Source organism: Formica exsecta, unplaced genomic scaffold, assembly GCF_003651465.1.
Source record: "Formica exsecta isolate Colony F162 unplaced genomic scaffold, ASM365146v1 scaffold69, whole genome shotgun sequence".
NCBI classification, from domain to species: Eukaryota; Metazoa; Arthropoda; class Insecta; order Hymenoptera; family Formicidae; genus Formica; species Formica exsecta.
Window position 1 is genome coordinate 654,388 of NW_021853455.1, and position 20,446 is coordinate 674,833.

Genomic DNA, 20,446 nt, shown 5'->3' on the forward strand with positions numbered 1-20,446 from the left:
CTGATAATTTATCCTCTGATAGCTCACCAGTGGACCCCGCAATCCGAATTCACCGTAATAGCAGTCGCATTGACTCTTATCACGCTTTCCAATTTCATATGGAAGGACTCCTCACGATTACCCGACTTCCTAGCCCTGTTCAGTTTCGGCGTACATGTCCTCGCGAAGTATCCTTACGAGACGGATATGGTTGTTGCGCAAGGTTGGAGATTCTTGGACGTCAGAGTACCAACATTCGCGTCTTACGTTGTCGGCAACGGCATAGAGTTCTGTCTCAACTTCCGTGCCGTGTTTTATCTTCTGATACCAGCGGTGTTCGCGAAAATGGCTGCGAGAGACGGTTGGCGCGGCACGTATCGAACTCTGATACCCCACTGCGTTACTCTGAGCTGGTGGCAAATAGCAATTTTCAGTTCTCAAGGCGCCACATGGTACGGCTTGATCAGAGGTGCCCTCGCATTAGTCGGCATGGTCCTCTTTCTTCCAATAGCCGGTATAGCTTCCGTCATTTTACCGATCATAGCCATTGCAAAATATTTGTCGGAAAATGACCTGGCAATGAGAATAGCAGTCACCACTGTACTCGGAGGAATGCCAATTTTGGCTTCATGGTATCTGAGGAGGATCAGAGCATCAAGACTTAATTGGATCATTACGCTCGTTCAAGTATGTATATCGTTGTATTCCTTAACTATCTTAAATTCAGAAATGTTCAAATATTTATATCTTGTACTAAATATCTTCTATAGATCATGCTTGGCGTTGGCGCTGCCACATTCTTATCGTGGCCGATGATAATGGAATATAAACAGGATTCCGACGAAATATCGTATGAAATGGTTTCTAGTTTAACATGGGATCAGTATCGGAACTACTGTCATCAACCTGCATGGGAAGAAGTATCATCGAAAGCGCAAGTGCAGGTGCAGTGCGCCCAATTAGAAGGCATACCCGTTTCGTGGGAAGGTTACGTGACGAATGTTAGATTAAAATCGATAAAAAACAATATCGCAATCATATTAAACAGATTACCTGATAACATTAGATCGATACTCAGTTGTATGTACGGGGAACCGTATGAGGAAAATTGTAATTCGGGCGACGACACTCGTAAAAAGAGTTGCATGCACGTCACGAGCATTCAGAAGCAAAGGAGTAAGTGTCACTTACCGGCTTGGGATCGATACGAATTTGAGATCTCCGTCAAGATGAAAAACGGCGCGTGGGGAAGTACAACGGAGATACGTCTTGTCGCGGATCATTCTTTTACCAACTTTAGTTTAAACATATATCCCGGCGACAAGATTTGGTTTTCCGGTGTGCTTCTGAATAATGGCTTAGAAAAAGAATCTCTTCTCGGTGGCACCGAACCGCACATTGATCTGGAAGAGGTAGGATGTCTCGCGTGCAACTTCCTTAATCTGAAAACATCTTACAAACGTTATAGATATCGTATAAGTTTAAGCTCTATTATCAGAGATCTTTGTCTCAGTATAAAGACTGTATTGAACTTTCTGTTAAATCCGATTGTGATGTTCAAGTGATCACATTTTACGTGATTCAATTCTTTTAGATCTTTCAACTTCTTATATTTAAATGTTTGTACTATTTCAATATATGTAATTATCATTATTGTTTGTTTAATACTATTTATCTTAAAAACGAATTATTTTACTGAAACTAAATTGTGAAAGTAAAAATTTTCAAATTGGAAACAAGGAATCAATTTATACATATATAATTAATTTACTAAAAAAAAAAATACACCTTTATAGAGTATAAATATGCAGTGAATATTGTAATATAACAATTGTCTTGAGAAGACCTCTTTCAGTATATTAAAAATTTAACATGATGATTATTTTATTGTAACAGATTATCGTTTACAAAAGCGTGTAAATGTTATAAAATATACTATACTGCAAAATATATAGCGTATTATATCTGACACGTTATATATATGTATATAGTATAAACTAAATTGAAAGAAGAACTATGTTAGGTATACAAGCAGCATTTCTTCAATGTGTCATCACTGTGTGTGTGATATGAAAGTAGAGAGTAGTGAAAATGTTTTGATGTTACCGAACGCCTCAGGCAATATACATTAGGCTTTCATGAGCAAATCGTAGTCTGCTTTAGAATATTAACATATATTTTAAGATCGATATATTTTCCTAAGCATTACTGCCAATAAGAGAGAGAGATTAACGTTTGATATTTTTGTATTCCGTTTTCGGGCAATGATTAGGACAGATATCATTTTAATCTTGTTTTAATGATGTATGTAACAAAAATTGCATTTTTTACTAGGTTTATAACATACATTATCACGATAAAGTTTTAGTTGATACGATGAACCGGGAGGCAGTATGCAAATTAATATAATAATCTTAGATTATATTTAATAATCTATGGTTATAAAAAAAAAAAGAAAAAGAAAAAAATATGATATTCATATAGAATTTTGTGTAGTATTGACTAAGCTATCTAATTGAACTATTTTAAAATTCAATATTACCTGAATGATACAGCTTTTAAAGAATATTGAAAATATATGTACAATACAAACAACAATTTAATTTATATATTGATGTTAAGTGTTTAGATAATTATTAACAAGCATATCTGTCTGTAGAGTTAAGGACAGTTTCGTCATTGTATCACATAAAGACAATAGGAACCAGGATCGTAGAAAAGAGATGACAGATATAGATGTGCCTTGGTGTTTTCTGTTTGAATAATTTTATCGTTGATAATAAAAGGACTCTATTTGCCTCTTCGAAGCAAACAAATTAATTAAATGCATTGAAACACCATGAACTCTTCTTGCATTCTAATGTGCAAATGTATATTTTTGTCATAAACAATATATTAAGAAATATAATGCAAAATACAAAATATTGTCTTACTCCAACATAGCAATAAGTTCTAATACCTCATACATGCGCGCGCGCGTACATCCAAACAACCCACCTACCCCCACTCACACCTTCACCATTACTCATTATGAAAAAGCAGAGACTTATCATTTATAATTATAGACATATTTATTTTATATTTGGCAACAAATCATGATACATTATTGTTTCGAATGATAACATCATATCGATAACAAGATAATTGTTTATTAAACGGTTTGGTTCCCTCTTTCTTAGTTTCCATATAAAAGAATTTTACAATACAGAGTTTTATACTTTTAATTGTTTTATATATTGAAATACATTAAGGAATCCACCATACTGCACTTTCTTCATATTGTACTTTCGTGCAATGTTAGATTCATTCTAACATTGCATAATTCATGTGACCAATATAATCTGTTTAAAATTGTAGATATATATATATATATATAATCTGCAAAAAGTTTCTAGCGCAAACTTTATGCAATATGGGAGCTTCGAGTATAATATTAATTTCCTTTATGTACAGATATAAAATCTATATTAATAAAGTCTTTTTCACTATATCTAATCTTTATTTGCAAATAATTACCTAAAAAAAAAAAAAATCTTTTCGTTTCCTTCAGGAAACATTCTTTTTATTTGTGATGTATTTCCTTAAACATTTAAAAAATCATTGAATATATTAGAATTAACTTACATTCCGATTTGGACAAAATTTTCGGAACAAAAATATGTCGTGGCAAAGGTCTTGAAATTAATGTGCATGAGTTTTGCCAAGATCTTTCTAATATACAATAGTTAACAATGTACACATATCATACATTCAAGTTCATTGTTATCTCTACCCAATATATCTTTTTTACAAATCATATAAAATCTATATTAATAAAGTCTTTTTCACTATATCTAATCTTTATTTGCAAATAATTACCTAAAAAAAAAAAAAAATCTTTTCGTTTCCTTCAGGAAACATTCTTTTTATTTGTGATGTATTTCCTTAAACATTTAAAAAATCATTGAATATATTAGAATTAACTTACATTCCGATTTGGACAAAATTTTCGGAACAAAAATATGTCGTGGCAAAGGTCTTGAAATTAATGTGCATGAGTTTTGCCAAGATCTTTCTAATATACAATAGTTAACAATGTACACATATCATACATTCAAGTTCATTGTTATCTCTACCCAATATATCTTTTTTACAAATCAAGTATATAAGAAATTGTTTTGTCACATTCCTCATGATATCTTGTGAGAAATAATAACTTTGGTTTATAAGAATTATAGAATAAATATGTATTTTTAGGTACATATAATAAAATTAAATAAGCATACATTAAAATCCAATTAATGACAATTGACAATCAATTTAATGTCAACATTTTGGGACAATATTCTGCAAATGTTTGAATTGTTAGAATATTTGCATACATACACATTTCTCCTTTATCCCGAAAACTTTTACTCTTGCAACAAACATTTATGTAATAAATTTATGCTAGGATTTATACTAATTTTTGAAAAAAAGAGGAAAGAAGACAGTCTTGTAAGCTTTTTATAATCTATATATCTTATGTACAAAGGATTCCGGATAAAAGAGAAATCGGTAAATTATGACGCTCAAGACATACATGCTGTTCTTAAAAGAAAACTGACTTAGTAAAAACGCTTTCTATTATTTTCCTGGTGTTTCTGGTACAACATAATGGCAATGACAACACAGGCTATTAATATGAGTGCACTAATTAACATGATTAGAAAAAGTTTTATACCACTCATGCCAGATTGTTTTGCATCTTCCACGCGTTCTGAAATAGAGAAGAGTGATATTGAAATAAAAGTTTATATATATATATATATATATATATATATATATATATATATATATATATATATATGCACACAAAAGAGTATCCTTTGATTGTCTCTCGTACCTCTTGGTGCATCGTAGAACGCTGCTGATGGCACAATTTGAGACCTGTCTTCTTGATCTTTAGGCTGCAATTTCATTTATATTTTCAAGTAATGTTAATTTGTGAATTATATTATAATTATATTGTTTATATTTTAATCGGTTTATAAAATTGGTTACTTTACATATATAACATCATACATTTAATATAGAATAGAAACTATAGAGCAAAACTTAGTAAAAGTTTAGTAATTTTTTCTTAGCGCTTACATCATCTGGTAGATCTAATTCAAACAAACGAATTGACAGTATATCATGATTGTCAGACAAATCACCAGTGGTTGCGGAGATTCCGATATAATATCCTGTTGGAAGTTTAACATCAACCACTAGAAAGCATTGTTTCCATCCTAGTTTATTGGCAATATCTGTTGAAACTTCATCGTGAAAAAAAAGAAGAAAAAAAGATTAGCATAAAGCGTATGTGTGATTCTAGTCAACGTACATATATACATTCATGGATCAAAGAAAAAGCTAGTCATAAAGATGACACAATGTAAGCAGAAAACAATCCATGTAATAGAGCAAAGTACAAATGATGAATAAGCAGTATAAGAAAAGATGCTACATTTTTTACTAATACTGATAATTTTTAATATAATGATATTCTAATAATTATGCGTGCCACATAATATAATAGATGCAATCAGATATATTTTAATATTCAGTTGTATTTGTTTTTACGTACCAGTTAAGGTATCTTTCTCGTATCTTATAGCTATATGTGTACCATGTTCTACATTTCTAAACTTTGCTTCGCATCCTGCGAGTTGTGTATGAGTGCCATCGCGATCATGATCGTAATGTAGAGATCCATTATTGACCATTGCTGAGATATAGGGATGTTGATGCTATTTTATAAAATATATCACATATGTATTAAAAAGAAAAGATACAAAGAAACACGAATAAATATTTTAATGCATGAATATTACAACAGACAATATTCAAAACTTCGAATACAAATAAAAAGGATTCAAATAATTGAAAATATTCAAACTTTGGTCAGAATTTTAAAAATACTTATTGTTAATAACACAACTCTATAAACTCTCCATATTGCTACAAAATTATATGTATCCAACATACGCTATGTGCACCGTTATGATTGCTGTATGTGTCAAGTATTACTGCTAATCCTTGAAAATAGTCTTGATTTCCAAATACTGGACCTGGCTTCATTCTTTCCTTGGTATACCAAATTGCAAAACCATCTCCAAATAAATCCTTTCCCTTTCCATGCACTTTAAACTCAACTTGCAATTCCCAGTTTCGTACGTGACATGGCTATAAACATGATAAGTTTAAAAATCTTACTCAATAGATGGATACACATACATTTGTATATATAACAAACACAAATATATTATTAAAGAAAAATGCTATAGGGAAAGTGCTTACTATAGAATTCCATAAGGCACCTTGTTTACTTTGTAAATCAGGTGTTATCCTGATATAATTATTAGTTACCATTGTACTTCCCATAAAGTCCCAATAAGGTATTGTCATACCTGTGCCTATTATACATTAAATATAATCTTATGAATGCAAATATTTATGTTGTATAACAATTTGAATGAGAAAGACAGATTTTATAAATGTACACTGATAATAGTCACTATATCTCATAATAATATATAATATTTATAATTTGTTCTTTTTATATGACTTACCTTGACTATAAGATACATTAGAAAGTTAGGATTTGTTATTAAAAGTTATCTTTACTATTGAACATTTTATAAAATTTTATAATTCATGTTACTAATCTTCTCGAATAAAATGGAAAATATAGAATATTTCTAATATACTGTAGTTTGAAAATTTCTAATAATCTATAATTAAACATATCTGGCACCTTATATTTAATCGCCATATATATCATATCTTTCATTTATATTTACTTACGTTGATCTAATATTACGATAGATCATGAATATTTTTACGTTATATAATTGTAAAACGCGTAGACGATTTTCTATATAACATCGTAAAAAAATCATATGAAAAATAACTTAATTCATTGCTTCGTAACCTCAAATCTATAGTGCAGTGAATCGTAATGTAGGATATTGCAATTGAATAATAAATAAACAAATCATTACGTGTCGATGTCGATAAAAAAATATCTCTTACGTGCGAAATTTACTAAGATAATGGAAATCGGCGAACCTTGATACGGCTTGATCAGACAATGTTCTCGTTTCATGTAATCCTTTGTGTTCCATTCTGCGGCGAACGACTCCAAAATTCCGACGATCAGAAGCAGCCACAAAATTACACTCATGTTTTCCTTCATCCGTGACAAAAAAACGTTTCGCACTGTGTTTTTCTATTACTTTAATATAAATTATAAATACATACGCGAAGAAACGATTGCAACGCGTTATCCGAAATCCGAAACAGCCACCCCGCTTCAGACACTTCAGCCAACTGCAAAAAAGGCCATCATTCAACTCACTCAACCACAAACTTCATATATACTAGACTATTACAAGCGATAAGCGATGTACAGGTGAAGCCAGAATAGCCATTTACAATTAGCAGAATATAACCAGGCCGTCAATCGATATATATAGGCCGGTATTCATAGTCAGTTCTTATTTCAAGACCGTCTTAAGTAATGGGCGCGTTCAGCAGAGAAAACCGCTCAGTAGCAATCGAACGTGATTGGCTCTTACTTTTAGAACCAACAAATCAACGTCGAATGTTGACAAGACAATAACTGTGCGCTTTCTCTGCTGAACGCGCCCAATGTCTTAAGATGCTAATACGGCTCTGTGATTGGTTTAGGGCTACCGCACAAGCTTTTCCATAACACGTTACGTTACGTTAAGTTCTGACTGTAAACCTAAATTCATACGTAATCTTAAGGGCATTCTACAATGGCAGTAACAAGGCTGTAGGAGTAGGAGAGTATACTTTTAAGAGCAAATGGGAATTGCCCATTTCGTTACTCTCGGTCTTTACATCACTAAAAACAGTATACTCTCTTACTCCTACAGCCTTTTTACTGCCATTGTAGACGGCCCTTTAAACTTCAGTCAACGCACAAACAAAATCGTAACGTAGTATGCTTTTGTTACGTTACGATTTTCTCTGTGCGTTGACTGAAGTTTAAAGAGCCGTCTACAATGGCAGTAACAAGGCTGTAGGAATAGGAGAGTATACTGTTTTTAGTGACGTAAAGACCAGTAGTAACGAAATGGGCAATTCCCCCCCATTTGCTCTTAAAACTAACTCTTAAAATCTTACTCCTCACTCTGTACTGTCTACTGCCATTGTAGAATGCCCTTTAGATTACGTACGAGTTTAGGTTTAGAATCAGTACCTAATGTAACGTAATGCATTACGGAAAAGCTTGTGCGGTGGCTCTTTGTGCTTAAGACGGTCTTAAGTATAAGAACTGACTATGGCCGGTATTCATAGTCAGTTCTTATTTCAAGACCATCTTAAAGGGCATTCTTAATTATCGACTGTGATTGGTCAATTTTCTTACGATTAACGACATACGACTTATTGTAGAACCGGCCTAAATACCGGCCTTAGTCGTAATCATAGACATAGTATATCTAGACCGAGCGTTTGCCTTTATTTAAGGACGTGCACCTCGGCTCCCACTCCTCAACACTCGGTCTAGATATACTATGTCTATGGTCGTAATCGTAAGGCCGTAAGCAAATCGACCAATCACAATCAAGCATTCTAATACGTAATATGAATGTTTGAACTGTGATTGGTTGATTTGCTTACGGCCTTAGGGCCGTGGCACATAAAAAAACTTAAGCAGTAAGACTTAAGACGTAAGCAAATTGACCAATCACGGTCGAACAGTAAGGCAGCCATATTGAAACGTAAAGGGCCGTCTACAATGGCAGTAACAAGGCTGTAGGAGGAGGAGAGTATACTTTTAAGAGCAAATGGGAATTGCCCATTTCGTTACTCTCGGTCTTTACATCACTAAAAACAGTATACTCTCCTACTCCTACAGCCTTGTTACTGCCATTGTAGACGGTTAAGTTCTTTTATGTGCCCGGGCCCTAAGTCTTACTGCTTAAGTTTTTCTATGTGCCACGGCCCTTACGGTTACGATTAAAATTTTTTCACGTGCGATGGCCTTCAAAGACCGTCAACCCTGGGTAAATTTTTGTCACTATCAAGTGGGTCCGGTAAGCCCGGATGAGATAATTGAAGTATGTTAACATTACCGGCCGTTTGACTGCATCGAAGATAATTACACAAATTACTTAATTCATACGGTTATTTTAGTTTATCCAGTTATTGTTTTATTATCGAGAACACCGACGGGATATCATTGAAGACTGATGGTCTTATGGGATTTAGCATGTTACTGGGGAAAAACTCGCCACGCGTTACTGTAGGTAAGTAAATCTTTGCATTGTTGATAATAAAACAGTAATTTTATAATAAAATGTTTATTTTGTTGTTCTTGAGGCAGTTATACATAAAAGATCTATACATTTTCGATAATAAAACAATAATTGGATGAACTAAAATAACGCGCAGAGAATTTTTTTTTCAGTCACACTAAATCCCATAAGACCACCGCTCTTTAATGATATCTCGTTGGTGGCACAGCTATGTTGAAAGTTTGACTAAAAATGGCGAAGTTGATCACAACTGAAAAGCGGTATTGGCATAACTCTACTTTTAGAAACTCTAGGTCAGTGCTCGGAGATAGTTGCCCTTTTCGGGCCGATTTCGTGGCTCACGCCTATTGCCCCCCACTCACCGCTCGTGTGTTAGCGACGAGTCGCCAGATACGCGTAACTAAGGAGCGCGACGCTTTGTCTCAGGAGCGTCCGTATATAAGAATGTCCAAATATAATAGTAAGACAATACTTTTCTAAATGCACGGCGAAAATTCTCAAAATTAAAAGTTTTTCTTCAATATTTTATTTAAAAACGTTAATATTGAAGAAATGCTATCTCTTTGAAATCCAGAGCATGCAGTGGCACGCAGTTCACACTAGAACACAGGGTCTCTAGTTCACATGTACGTTGCTTGCGCATGTGTGCGGCTTTCGTAAAATATCTTAAATGGCACGCTTGCTAGAGACTTTAGAGATCTCTATGAAGGAGATATCATAAAGAGCTCTTGTGAAAGATATCTTACAAAAAGATAACTTACTGATATCATTTCTAAGAAAATTTAATTAAGTCTTTAAAAAGTCCTCTTAAAGAGCTCATCCTCTCAATAATGCTCACTGGGTTATTACTGTAATTGGTCTTAGTTTTGCCGTCAAACAAACGTCAGAAAATGACGTCTGGTGGATGTGGCATATCGACGAGACATTTTCGGGTCTCATGAGATCTAACTTAGGATGTCTAATTGGTCATCTTGTGACCAAAATTTACTGTCATTGTGACATTAGTTTGCTACTTGGGTGGACTATTACATGACTGTAACAATCATATAACATTTTAGTAATATGTTATATTCATGTTATATAACTGCAATTTTGTATGGGTGGGAAATTACAACTAACGTGAATGTTACATGTAACAAATACGTTATATTACTTGTTACATTCCGTTTTATTATGGCAATGTTACAGTTATGTATCTGTGTTTGCTGGGCTGTAATTGGTCTTAGTTTTGCCGTCAAACAAACGTCAGAAAATGACGTCTGGTGGATGTGGCATATCGACGAGACATTTTCGGGTCTCATGAGACCTAAAACTTAGGATATTTAGTTGGTCATTTTGTGACCAAAATTTACTGTCATTGTGACGTCAGTTTGCTACTTGGGTGGACTATTACATGACTGTAACAATCATATAACATTTTAGTAACATGTTATATTCATGTTATATAACTGCAATTTTGTATGAGTGGGAAATTACAACTAACGTGAATGTTACATGTAACAAATACGTTATATTACTTGTTACATTCCGTTTTATTATAGCAATGTTACAGTTATGTATCTGTGCTTGCTGGGTCCCAATAATATAAAGTAACAGTGACATAACATCAATATTATAATTTTCCACTCAGCAATATAACTGTTACATAAATACAAGACATATTACATTGCAGTTACATTGTTGAGTGGGAAATTATAGTGTGATGTTACTGTCATTTTGTGTTTGCTGGGATACTATCGAAATATACAGGGTGTGGAAAAAATACTGGGATCCTAAAATATCTCGTAAACAAGACATTTGAGAAGAAAATGTTACATAAAGAAGTTGTACGGTTTCAACAAATACATCAAACGGTGATATCCATTTGACCTTGATCGCAGTTATGAAAGAGATCTCAAGGTCAACTTTGAAATCTTAAATGGAAGTCCTTATTTTTTATTTGATATTCTTGTAGCTTATCTCGAGAGCTTTTCAAAATACTATAATAAAGTATTTTTTCATTAAGTACTTTTTTAGTTATTTTGTATCTTATTTTGACATATTTTGATATTAAATATAAAATATTTCGTAAAATATTTAGTTTTTAATAACCTTACCGTAATATTTTGATGTATGGAATAATGAGATAAATCAATTGGTATAAAGAAAATAATTGTTTTTAGAAAAAGTATGTAATTATTTATAATATATTTTTTTAATAACAAATATTTTTTTTTACATCAATTGATTCATCTCATTATTCTGTACATAAAAGTACTACGGTAAGATGATCAAAAACTAAATATTTTACGAGATATTTTATATTTAATATCAAGATATGTCAGAGAATATGATACAAAATAACTCGAAAAGTACTTAATGAAAAAATACTTTATTACAGTGTTTTGAAAAGCTCTCGAAATAAGCTACAACAATATCAAATAAAAAATAAGGATTTCCGTTTAAGATTTCAAAGTTGACCTTGAAATCTCCTTCATAATTGCGATCAAGGTCAAATGGGTATCACCGTTTGATGCATTTGTCGAAACCGTACAACTTTTTTTATGTAACATTTTTTTCTCAAAAGTCTTGTTTTCGAGATATTTTAAGATCCCTGTATTTTTTCCGCACCCTGTGTGTGGCGACAAAGGCCTGGTCAGCCATGATAGCTGCATTCTTTCTTCTCGGTGTGGTCTTTTTTTGCTTTGTCTTACCGAAGACGTCTGATATGCAATAACTGTAGTATGTTTATATAAGCCAAAGACTGGTTGTAAATACATCTATAGCATTTATATAGACTGATTGTGTTATATATCTAATATATAACCGTTAGCCATTTCTAGGCATTTCCTTAATACGAAAATATTGCATTTTCCTTTAAAGGATCCCTCACAGTATTTGACCATTCCCTTTCGTCTTCCACGAAATTATTAATGATAAATATTTACACATACTTATAATGATATAAATTACATGCATAACTGCATTAATTGCACTAGTCAATCAATACCACAGATTTTCATGTTATACCTACAAAAATCTGTGACTAATATGCACTTGCGCGCAATAAATGCGCCTTTATTACGCACTAGTACATACTGGTATGCATATCACATAAAATATTACAAGGCGTTTTCTCCGAAACTATTCTTAACTATCCGACGCAAGGGAATTTTTTTTTGGTTTTTTTGGTTTGCTGGGGCTTTTCAAATAACAGATAAGCCGCCCATCTCTTAAAAAAAGCTAAGAAAAGCGATAACTTATTTTTTCAAATAAAATAGTATGCAAATTTCTGCATGTTTGAATAGATCTCTTTTAATATGACAGCATTTACTTAAAACGTTTCTTTTTTTATATTTTGTCATAATTCAAGTTATGATAAAAAATATTTTTTGACTTGAAGAGATATGTTTTCCAATAATTTTCCCCTCGGAACGCTAACAATAAAATTAACGAGACTCTATTGTATTCTCTTAACAAAATAAAAACATATGGAAACATAGTGCAATATTGCAATAATCAGAACTTGTCACGTTGCGGGTTAAAAATTAAATTCTGACTCTTTTTATTTAATAATTGTTTCTATAATAATTGTTAAAAAGAGAAAGACAGGGAGGCGAAGAATGTTATTTATAATACATATTATCCAATAAAGAACTCTAAAAATAAAAAAAAAAACGCAACGATAATAAAGGATTTTTTGTAAGTTTTGATATATGTATATATCAGTACATATATCAAATAGAAATGATGATTTTAAAATTGGATACACAGGTCATTTTGATCGAAAAGAATGGAAAAGTGAAGAAAGAAAATAGAAATAGAAGAGAAAATTTGAATCCGCAATATAATATACAGCAACAATTGTTTTGCAAGGTTTAATAGTAAACAAATCTTTCTATACATGCAATAAGGTGAGATATAATCTATTTCAGTTTATGCATAAATCAATTGCAATGATTGAAAAATGTTTGTATCATTTAGTGTTTAACTTTGTAGTGAAATCGTGGAGTCAAAATGTGAATGAATTAGAAATACAGGGCGTAAATAAAATAAGGGACAAACTTCGGGGACGAGCTTCCCACACCAAAACATAAATAAAAGTTCATATCAATATATATCCGCAAACCCATTGTTATTGAGATATAGCTCAAAATGTTTATAATTTCCCCGATAGATGGATAGGTAGAACAAGACCAGTTGCATGATCCCCCGACCTCAATCCTCTAGATTTTTATTTGTGGGGACACTTAAAGTCCTTAGTTTATGAAGTTCAAATCGACAACGAAGATATGCTACGCCAACGCATCTTTGCTGCTTGTGAAACCATTCGCAACCGTCCCGGGATCTTTGAAAGAGTGCGGCAGTCGATGATCCGACGTGTCCATGCGTGTATTGAATTGAATGGGAGACACTTTGAACATTTATTGTAATTAAAAATTGAAAATAAATAATATTAAGTAATAATAAATATTACTTTTTCATTTTTTATTAATAAACATTTATTTGAGCTGCATTCACTCGGTATTAAATATACTAAAAACTTCTCAATTCTAATTAATATTTTTTTACAAAATCAACATTTCTCTCTTACTTTTATATAACGGTAATAATTAGTGAAAAACATATTATTTTATGATAATTGAATATTCTTTATGTAACAAACTAATTATAAAGTTTTTAATTTCAATATTTCTTTTAGAATCTTTAGAATAGGCTACAACTGGAAGCAAGATCTTTTCCGCATTGTTGCTCGCGCATTAGCGTGCCAGGTGAACTTTAAAACGCGCTGAACGGGCCAATCGCATTGCGAAACAATGACGGGTGCCAATGAGAATGGGTAGCTAAAGAGAGAATGGTCCGCAGAAGCATCGGTGGCGACTAGTAAGACCCTTGCTCGAGGGGTGGCAGCGGTGTAGCGGCACGTCGCGACGATCAAAACTACCCTCCTGTCAGTCTGAAAGTCGCCGCGTAAGTTCGTTAGTGGACTGCGACATATGTGTTAGGCTTGGGTATGCTGTCACTGCCGTCGCTGTCGTAACCGCTGCCGCGTATACATATACGCGATAAAACGTGTAAGCATATACGTGATTACGCAAATACGTGAATCCAAACACGCGTGACCGTGTATTCCGCCGGTGTGAATTGCGCGAGTTGTGTCCGCTTTTGTACGAAAGGATTTAACTACGACGAGCAGCAAATCGGGCGACAGAGCTAACTTACATTTGCCTACTCTTGGTGAGTCCCTTGAATGTATGCCAGAAATTCGCTCGTGGATAACATAAGTCGCATAAGAACTGTCATATGAGCTCTCGCGAGAGAGAGAAAGAGAGAGAGAGAGAGAGAGAGAGAGAGAGAGAGAGAGAGAGAGAGAGAGAGAGAGAGAGAGGGAGAGAGGAAGAGAGAGGAAGCTGAGAGATGAAAATCTAGATTCGATCCACTTTGCGTTAGTGCGTTTAGAATGAAACGCCTCGGTCTTAGAGAGAGAGAGAGAGAGTGAGAGAGAGAGAGAGAGAGAGAGAGAGGGGGGAGAGAAGAAGAAGGAAGCTGAGAGATGAAAATCTAGATTCGATCCACTTTGCGTTAGTGCGTTTAGAATGAAACGCCTCGGTCTTCTCTTCACTGCTATTCTTACTGCTGTTTTAAACCAAAGCAAGATTACAATAATTTTGTCATCAGTATATAATACAATATTTCCAATTAATATTCGCGAAAATATGTAGCCACTAATCGCTCGCAAACATAATTAGCATTTACAAAAGTATTGATCGTCTAGAGGATTGTTTCAGATTATGGTTATAGTGGATAAGAAAAATGTCTAAAAACAGACTTGCATAAATTTCTAACAAATGAAAAAATCCCGATTCTATCAAAAAGCTCACTTAAAAGAATGGCCAAGATGTACCCTCCTGACAGAAGAATAAAGAGCGGTCATTAACGTAATTTCCAGTTCTTGTCATTGTGGAATGTGATATAAACAGGCAAATATTGCTTTCATCTTCAAGTACTAGTCAGTTAAAATATCTCATCACTCCAATCAAACAAAAAATAATATTTTTACAATATAATATACATAAAAATTTACTATATTAAAAAACGACCAGATCTTAAATTTAAACCAAAAACATTAAAATAAATTATATATATATAGTATGTGTGTATACTATATATTTAATAACTTGATATATATTTTGCTAAGAAAAAGTCGTTTTCAGTTAGCTGTAGAAGCTGCGATCAATTAAGATACCTTGTAAAGAATTTTTATTCATATATGTAGTTTTTCTTAATATAAATTTTTTATCTTAATTAATTCTTCTTTGATTTATGTACACACACATATATATATAATTATGTGTACATAAATCAAAAAAGAATTAATATTATAATTGTGTACATAAATTATCTTCTACATCTATTTAATAATTTTTACTTCTAATATTTTTTGCATTGCTTCTATTTCTTGCTTTTTGTAGGTTGCAGGATACAACAACAGGATACAAAATGTAATCACGCCATCACCATTTTCACTACTTCGATATATTCGGTACAAATTCATCAAAACGAGATTTAATTTAAGCACACGTCAATCATTACGACTACAGTCTTTGTTATGTATGAGTTAGCATTTGCTTCATCTTTTCTGATTGCTTGTCCTTATACCCTTGTGTCATTGAGACACCGATGACTCTTTAATAAGGGACTGTTTACCCTATTACCGTTTCAACCTGTAATATCTCGTTGACAGACTGATTACATTCATATGAGAACGCGTGAAGAGAGCATGGAAAATATGAAGGCATGTAAGAAGTTCTATCGAGAAACACTTTTCACTTAGAATTTAAAGATATGCTTGCACAATTACTCGTAATCATAGATATTTTTATTTATGTATTTGAATGAATAAATAATTATTTTGTGAAGGATAGTCACTTACAGCTAAAATAATACAAAACATGTCTCATTATGTATTTTCATTAGACATACGAATCAGAGAATGCATCCTGTAAGATTTTATTTTATTTTAATATTAAGTCGTTTTTTGCAGAGCGGAATTATAAGCGTAGTTTGTATTATATATAATTTATAAACTCAAGATTATACGTTTAAGCGTTTTTTTTTTGTTTTGTTCCATCAGGAAGTCCAACAAGCTACTGACAGTAGCTTAAAACACGGTTGCGGCAATGTGTGCATCAAGGTAGCAGGCATTTTGAACACTTGTAAATTATTGCAGGCATCCACACATTTAAACGTTTTTCCCGAAATCTGTAAGAGATAATTAAATTAAATTTTAGTAAAAGTTGTTTCTTTTTCAAAGCTCTATCCAACAATATCCCACTCGACCTATGTTCCTATTTGAAATTTTAAAACTGATCTCAATTACACCTACTTCCGGTCTCGAAAAATGGAACTATCACCAATTATTACTTTGGGTATCCATTAGTAATGATAACTTTTTACCTAACTTCTTGTGACATCATATTTTATAGAAAAAGGAGTGGTCTGAAACACCCGGTGTAGATTTTTGACAGATTAAACTTTAAAAATACTATTGGATAATAAAATATTTTTTTATCTTTTACAATTTTTCTTTTACGATTTGGCAGATAAAATTGACAAACAGATAAATACATTATAATTAATGAATTTAATTGTGCAAGCGGCAAATGAATGCGCGGAAATGCAGGAAATAAGCAGACCATGCAGTTCCATGAGGCTTACTTACCTTATTGCAAAATAAACAACATCGCTTGTAGATAGCTATTGAACAATTTGAGATTGTGATTATTAAACTACATTTGTGCTTGAAAATTAAAAACTTTGGGGTATCATTAGCGATGTTTTGTCTTTTTTTAACATTGTCTAAAAAATTTCCGCTAGAAATTTTAAAAATGCGTTCAGAGAAATAATTTTAAGTCTAATATAAAAATAAAATGCTGATGAGTATTGCTTACTTCTATAATTTTCAATTGAATAATCGCTATATAATCATAGGAAATATGAGAAGTGGGTTAGTGGTGAAACAATGGTTGAAAGCAGGGGAAATAAAGTTCATGCTCGTAACAAGCCAATGCCAAAGAGAAGAAGGGGAATGTACGCACACCATCTGAATTATGAGCGAATATCGATTTCTCGCTGCACGATTCGTATTTTATCGAGGGCTGCGTGCAAAAATAACCGCAACTTCGATATTTTTTGTTATCTACTTTCAGGACGATTTTACTAGCGACATTGTTAATTAAACCATACTGCCATTTATTCGTGTAAAACTTAAATTATTATTTATGTATATATTTTTCTCTCCGAGAAATAATAAGTATAAAATGTGAAGCTCTAATAAATAATATAAAAACAAAAGAGAGTAACGCGCGGTCTAATAAGAGTCAAGCGTAGAAAACAGGGCGCGAATAATTATCCTCTAAAACTATTTTTAATTATCTAGATAAACGTTTCAGTCTATTTTTAAATCATCTTCATTAAGTAATATGTTAAAAATTGTGTGCTCCAAGCAATCAACGATTTTGTCATCTATACATACTAATGTATAATGTATGTATAGATGACGAAATCGTATAATTAAAGAAACTTTTTGAAAACAATTATTCGCGCCCTGTTTTCTGCGCTTGGCTTTTATTAGTCCACTTCTTTCTTGTTTTTATAATAAATATTAATTTGTTAAACTATTACCAATTTCCGTTTTCCCAAACTGCTCGTATTAATAGAATTAATATCCACAATTGAAAGTTCAGTATATTTCTTGTTGTTAAAGAATGATCTACTCATGGATTTATATAGATATATTTTGTAAAAGATGTCTGCAATGAGTCCTTTTTATCAAACACGGTTTATGCGATTTAAAGAAGCGATAAATCCGAGATAAATAGTCGTATATGTAATCACTTTTTAGCAGTTTTATTTTTAAGATTATATTATATTTTGAATTATTGCGGGAAGTTATTCCAGTAATCGAAAAAAATAAATCAGGCGGGAAATATATATTTAGATGCAATAATATCGTTCAAAACATATATATAGTACGATTTTATATGAATAAATATCTTCTGACATGTACGTGTGATATCATTTTCCGCAAAAAAATAAATGTAATATATTTTTCTTCTGAGGACAATTATATGATACTCGAACGCATTAATAATGTACATAGATATATGTACATATAATTGGATATCATGTTTGCACGCGGTATTTACTTCGGATTGCAAAAAGACGATTAATTAGCTTTGTTTATCCTCGTTGCTTTCTCTCATGATGTAAACACGTAGTAACTCTCAATAATTATAGATAGTATATACCGTTCATAGAAAACTCGACGATGTTTATATTAAATATTTAATTTGATAAGAGTTCTAATGTTTATACAGGAATAAGGGTCTGTTGTTCGATTAAAAATTAATAAAATAATTTATAGAAAAAGTACACAGCGCAATTCTTCCGCAATATAAATTTTTCAAGTTTTATGTGCATTTACTGAGCGTAATATTTTGCGTAGCATTTTTTGCAAATAATTTTATATTTACATGTAAATATATACGTAGTTACATTCGAAAAAGCTTTCAAAAAGTTTGTTTTAGAATTTTTTACTTTTTAAGATAGAGGTTTGCGTTTTGCTCTGTGGATTATATTTTCAAAGAATTACAATAGATTACATTAGATTAGCAACATTCAAGCAAAGCGGGATACGTTCAATTGCAGCACGTGAACTTTTGACCTCGTCCTCCGTTTTGCGTCATTAAGTCGTCATTGCGTATAATTCTCAGAATTATTCCCACTTGCTTTTTATTCGTTTTCATGATATTCAAAGCTGGAATATTTCGATTTTGCAAAAAAAAAATTTATAAAAATTTGAAAAATAAATTGATAGAGAGAAAGAGAACTTTGTTGATGATTAGAAATTTAAAAGATAAATTTGTGATAATCTCAAGAATCTGCGAAACAGCAATTATAGTTAGCAAAGAAATTTATTCCTTAATTTATTACTCATTAATCGCTAATATTAAAGAGTTAGAAAAAATCGTATTTTTAAATATTACTTTTTTTCTATGTCTTTTAATATAGTTATCTATGTGTTTAATGTATAAAAATTGCGGTTAATGTATCATAAAAAATCAGCATTTAATATCAAATGTCCAGTACGAATTTAGGTCAAAAATTAGGTACGGAAAAAATTGCCATCACTTCGAATAAGAAGCAACGTTAAAACTTTTATGTTTTTACTTCGATCGGATGGATCGGCCTTACTAGAATCGATCGTTAATTTCGCTCCCCGACTAACTGCTCTAAAAATAATTTATTGATTTTGTTTCATTAGAACATGCTCTGACTTTGTATTGCTTCATTTTTATACACTGAGATCATTTGCTCCGTTCATCGAACTTTGTTTGATCGATTATCAGAATATTTGATATATGTATGTTTATTTATAATGCACCAAGAGAATATATGTCATATATGTTGTCTGTCATATATTATATTAGTTGTCAAAGAAAATGGAAAAAAAAAGTATTTCTTTTCTAGGAAAGTTTTTTTGAATTCGAAACTTTGTAAATTTTGAGAATTTAAAAAATGTTGAAAGAGAATGAGAAGAGAGAGTTAAAAGATTGTGAAGAATCATGCAAGTGGCCGATGATACATAATAAAAAAATGTTTTATAGCTAACTTATATTCATTGTTTTGCAATGGTAACTTTGAGTATTTAGCTTTATAGTTCGCGTTTTCGGATAACTTTCGCTACAAAATGATGCCAATAATGGATTTTAGTAGAAATGAATCGGAAGATTCTATCTGGATTCCTTTAAAAGTTTTGTACATATATTACGATATTGTACGTTAATTTCTACAAACTTTATTTGTGATTGCAAATATACTGCATTTTAATTTCAAAAATATAAAAATCTAGCACTTTGTATTTTTAAATAAAAATAACTTGTTTTTTTAAATAAGGAACATGATATAAATTACAATCTTTGTTATTATTTACTACATTCTTTGTGCGAAATATTGAAGTAAATATCATTGTGACGCATGTAACAATTATAATAATTTACAGATCTGCATGATTTTGCAGCTTGGAAAAGAAGAGTAATTTCCTATAGTTTTTTGTGCGCTGAATCTGCAAGGCAAAATGGCCTATTACATCAGATTTTTGAGAAAAATGGGGTTGAAACTTCTAAAAAACG

General features: G+C 32.0%; 3 protein-coding genes across 20 annotated transcripts in view; 2 read left to right on the top strand and 1 right to left on the bottom strand.

Annotated features, from left to right (window-relative positions):
- Window positions 1–3,511, top strand: part of LOC115243102 (wolframin) — a 6,240-nt gene extending 2,729 nt beyond the window's left edge. The window contains 2 exon segments of the mRNA XM_029819791.1: window positions 1–666; window positions 750–3,511. The exon segment at window positions 1–666 is cut by the window's left edge and continues 15 nt beyond it. Of these exon segments, the coding sequence (XP_029675651.1) occupies window positions 1–666; window positions 750–1,544 (1,461 nt within the window). The 3' untranslated portion in view covers window positions 1,545–3,511.
- A 316-nt stretch (window positions 3,512–3,827) lies between these two features.
- LOC115243106 (vesicular integral-membrane protein VIP36) lies at window positions 3,828–7,335 on the bottom strand. The gene is made up of 7 exons (XM_029819804.1): window positions 7,054–7,335; window positions 6,283–6,398; window positions 5,971–6,168; window positions 5,570–5,732; window positions 5,092–5,258; window positions 4,844–4,907; window positions 3,828–4,717 (listed from the first exon to the last, which is right to left on the bottom strand). Exons 1-7 carry the CDS (start codon window positions 7,178–7,180, stop codon window positions 4,566–4,568), a joined length of 987 nt encoding a protein of 328 aa, XP_029675664.1. The 5' UTR covers window positions 7,181–7,335; the 3' UTR covers window positions 3,828–4,565.
- A 6,855-nt stretch (window positions 7,336–14,190) lies between these two features.
- LOC115243124 (glutamate-gated chloride channel) overlaps window positions 14,191–20,446 on the top strand; it is a 54,832-nt gene continuing 48,576 nt past the window's right edge. For all 18 annotated transcript variants that reach the window (XM_029819841.1, XM_029819840.1, XM_029819846.1 and 15 more), the window contains exon 1: window positions 14,191–14,489. The gene's annotated coding sequence lies outside the window, so the exon portion shown is untranslated. The remainder of the gene's footprint in view (window positions 14,490–20,446) is intronic.

Coding starts and splice junctions, on each gene's coding strand:
- LOC115243106 (XM_029819804.1), bottom strand. CDS start 7,180: ATGAAGGAAAACATGAGTGTAATTTTGTGGCTGCTTCTGATCGTCGGA. Junction 6,399..7,053: donor TCTGATCAAGCCGTATCAAG/GTTCGCCGATTT, acceptor AATGTATAATAG/GCACAGGTATGACAATACCT. Junction 4,718..4,843: donor GTTCTACGATGCACCAAGAG/GTACGAGAGACA, acceptor TCTCTATTTCAG/AACGCGTGGAAGATGCAAAA.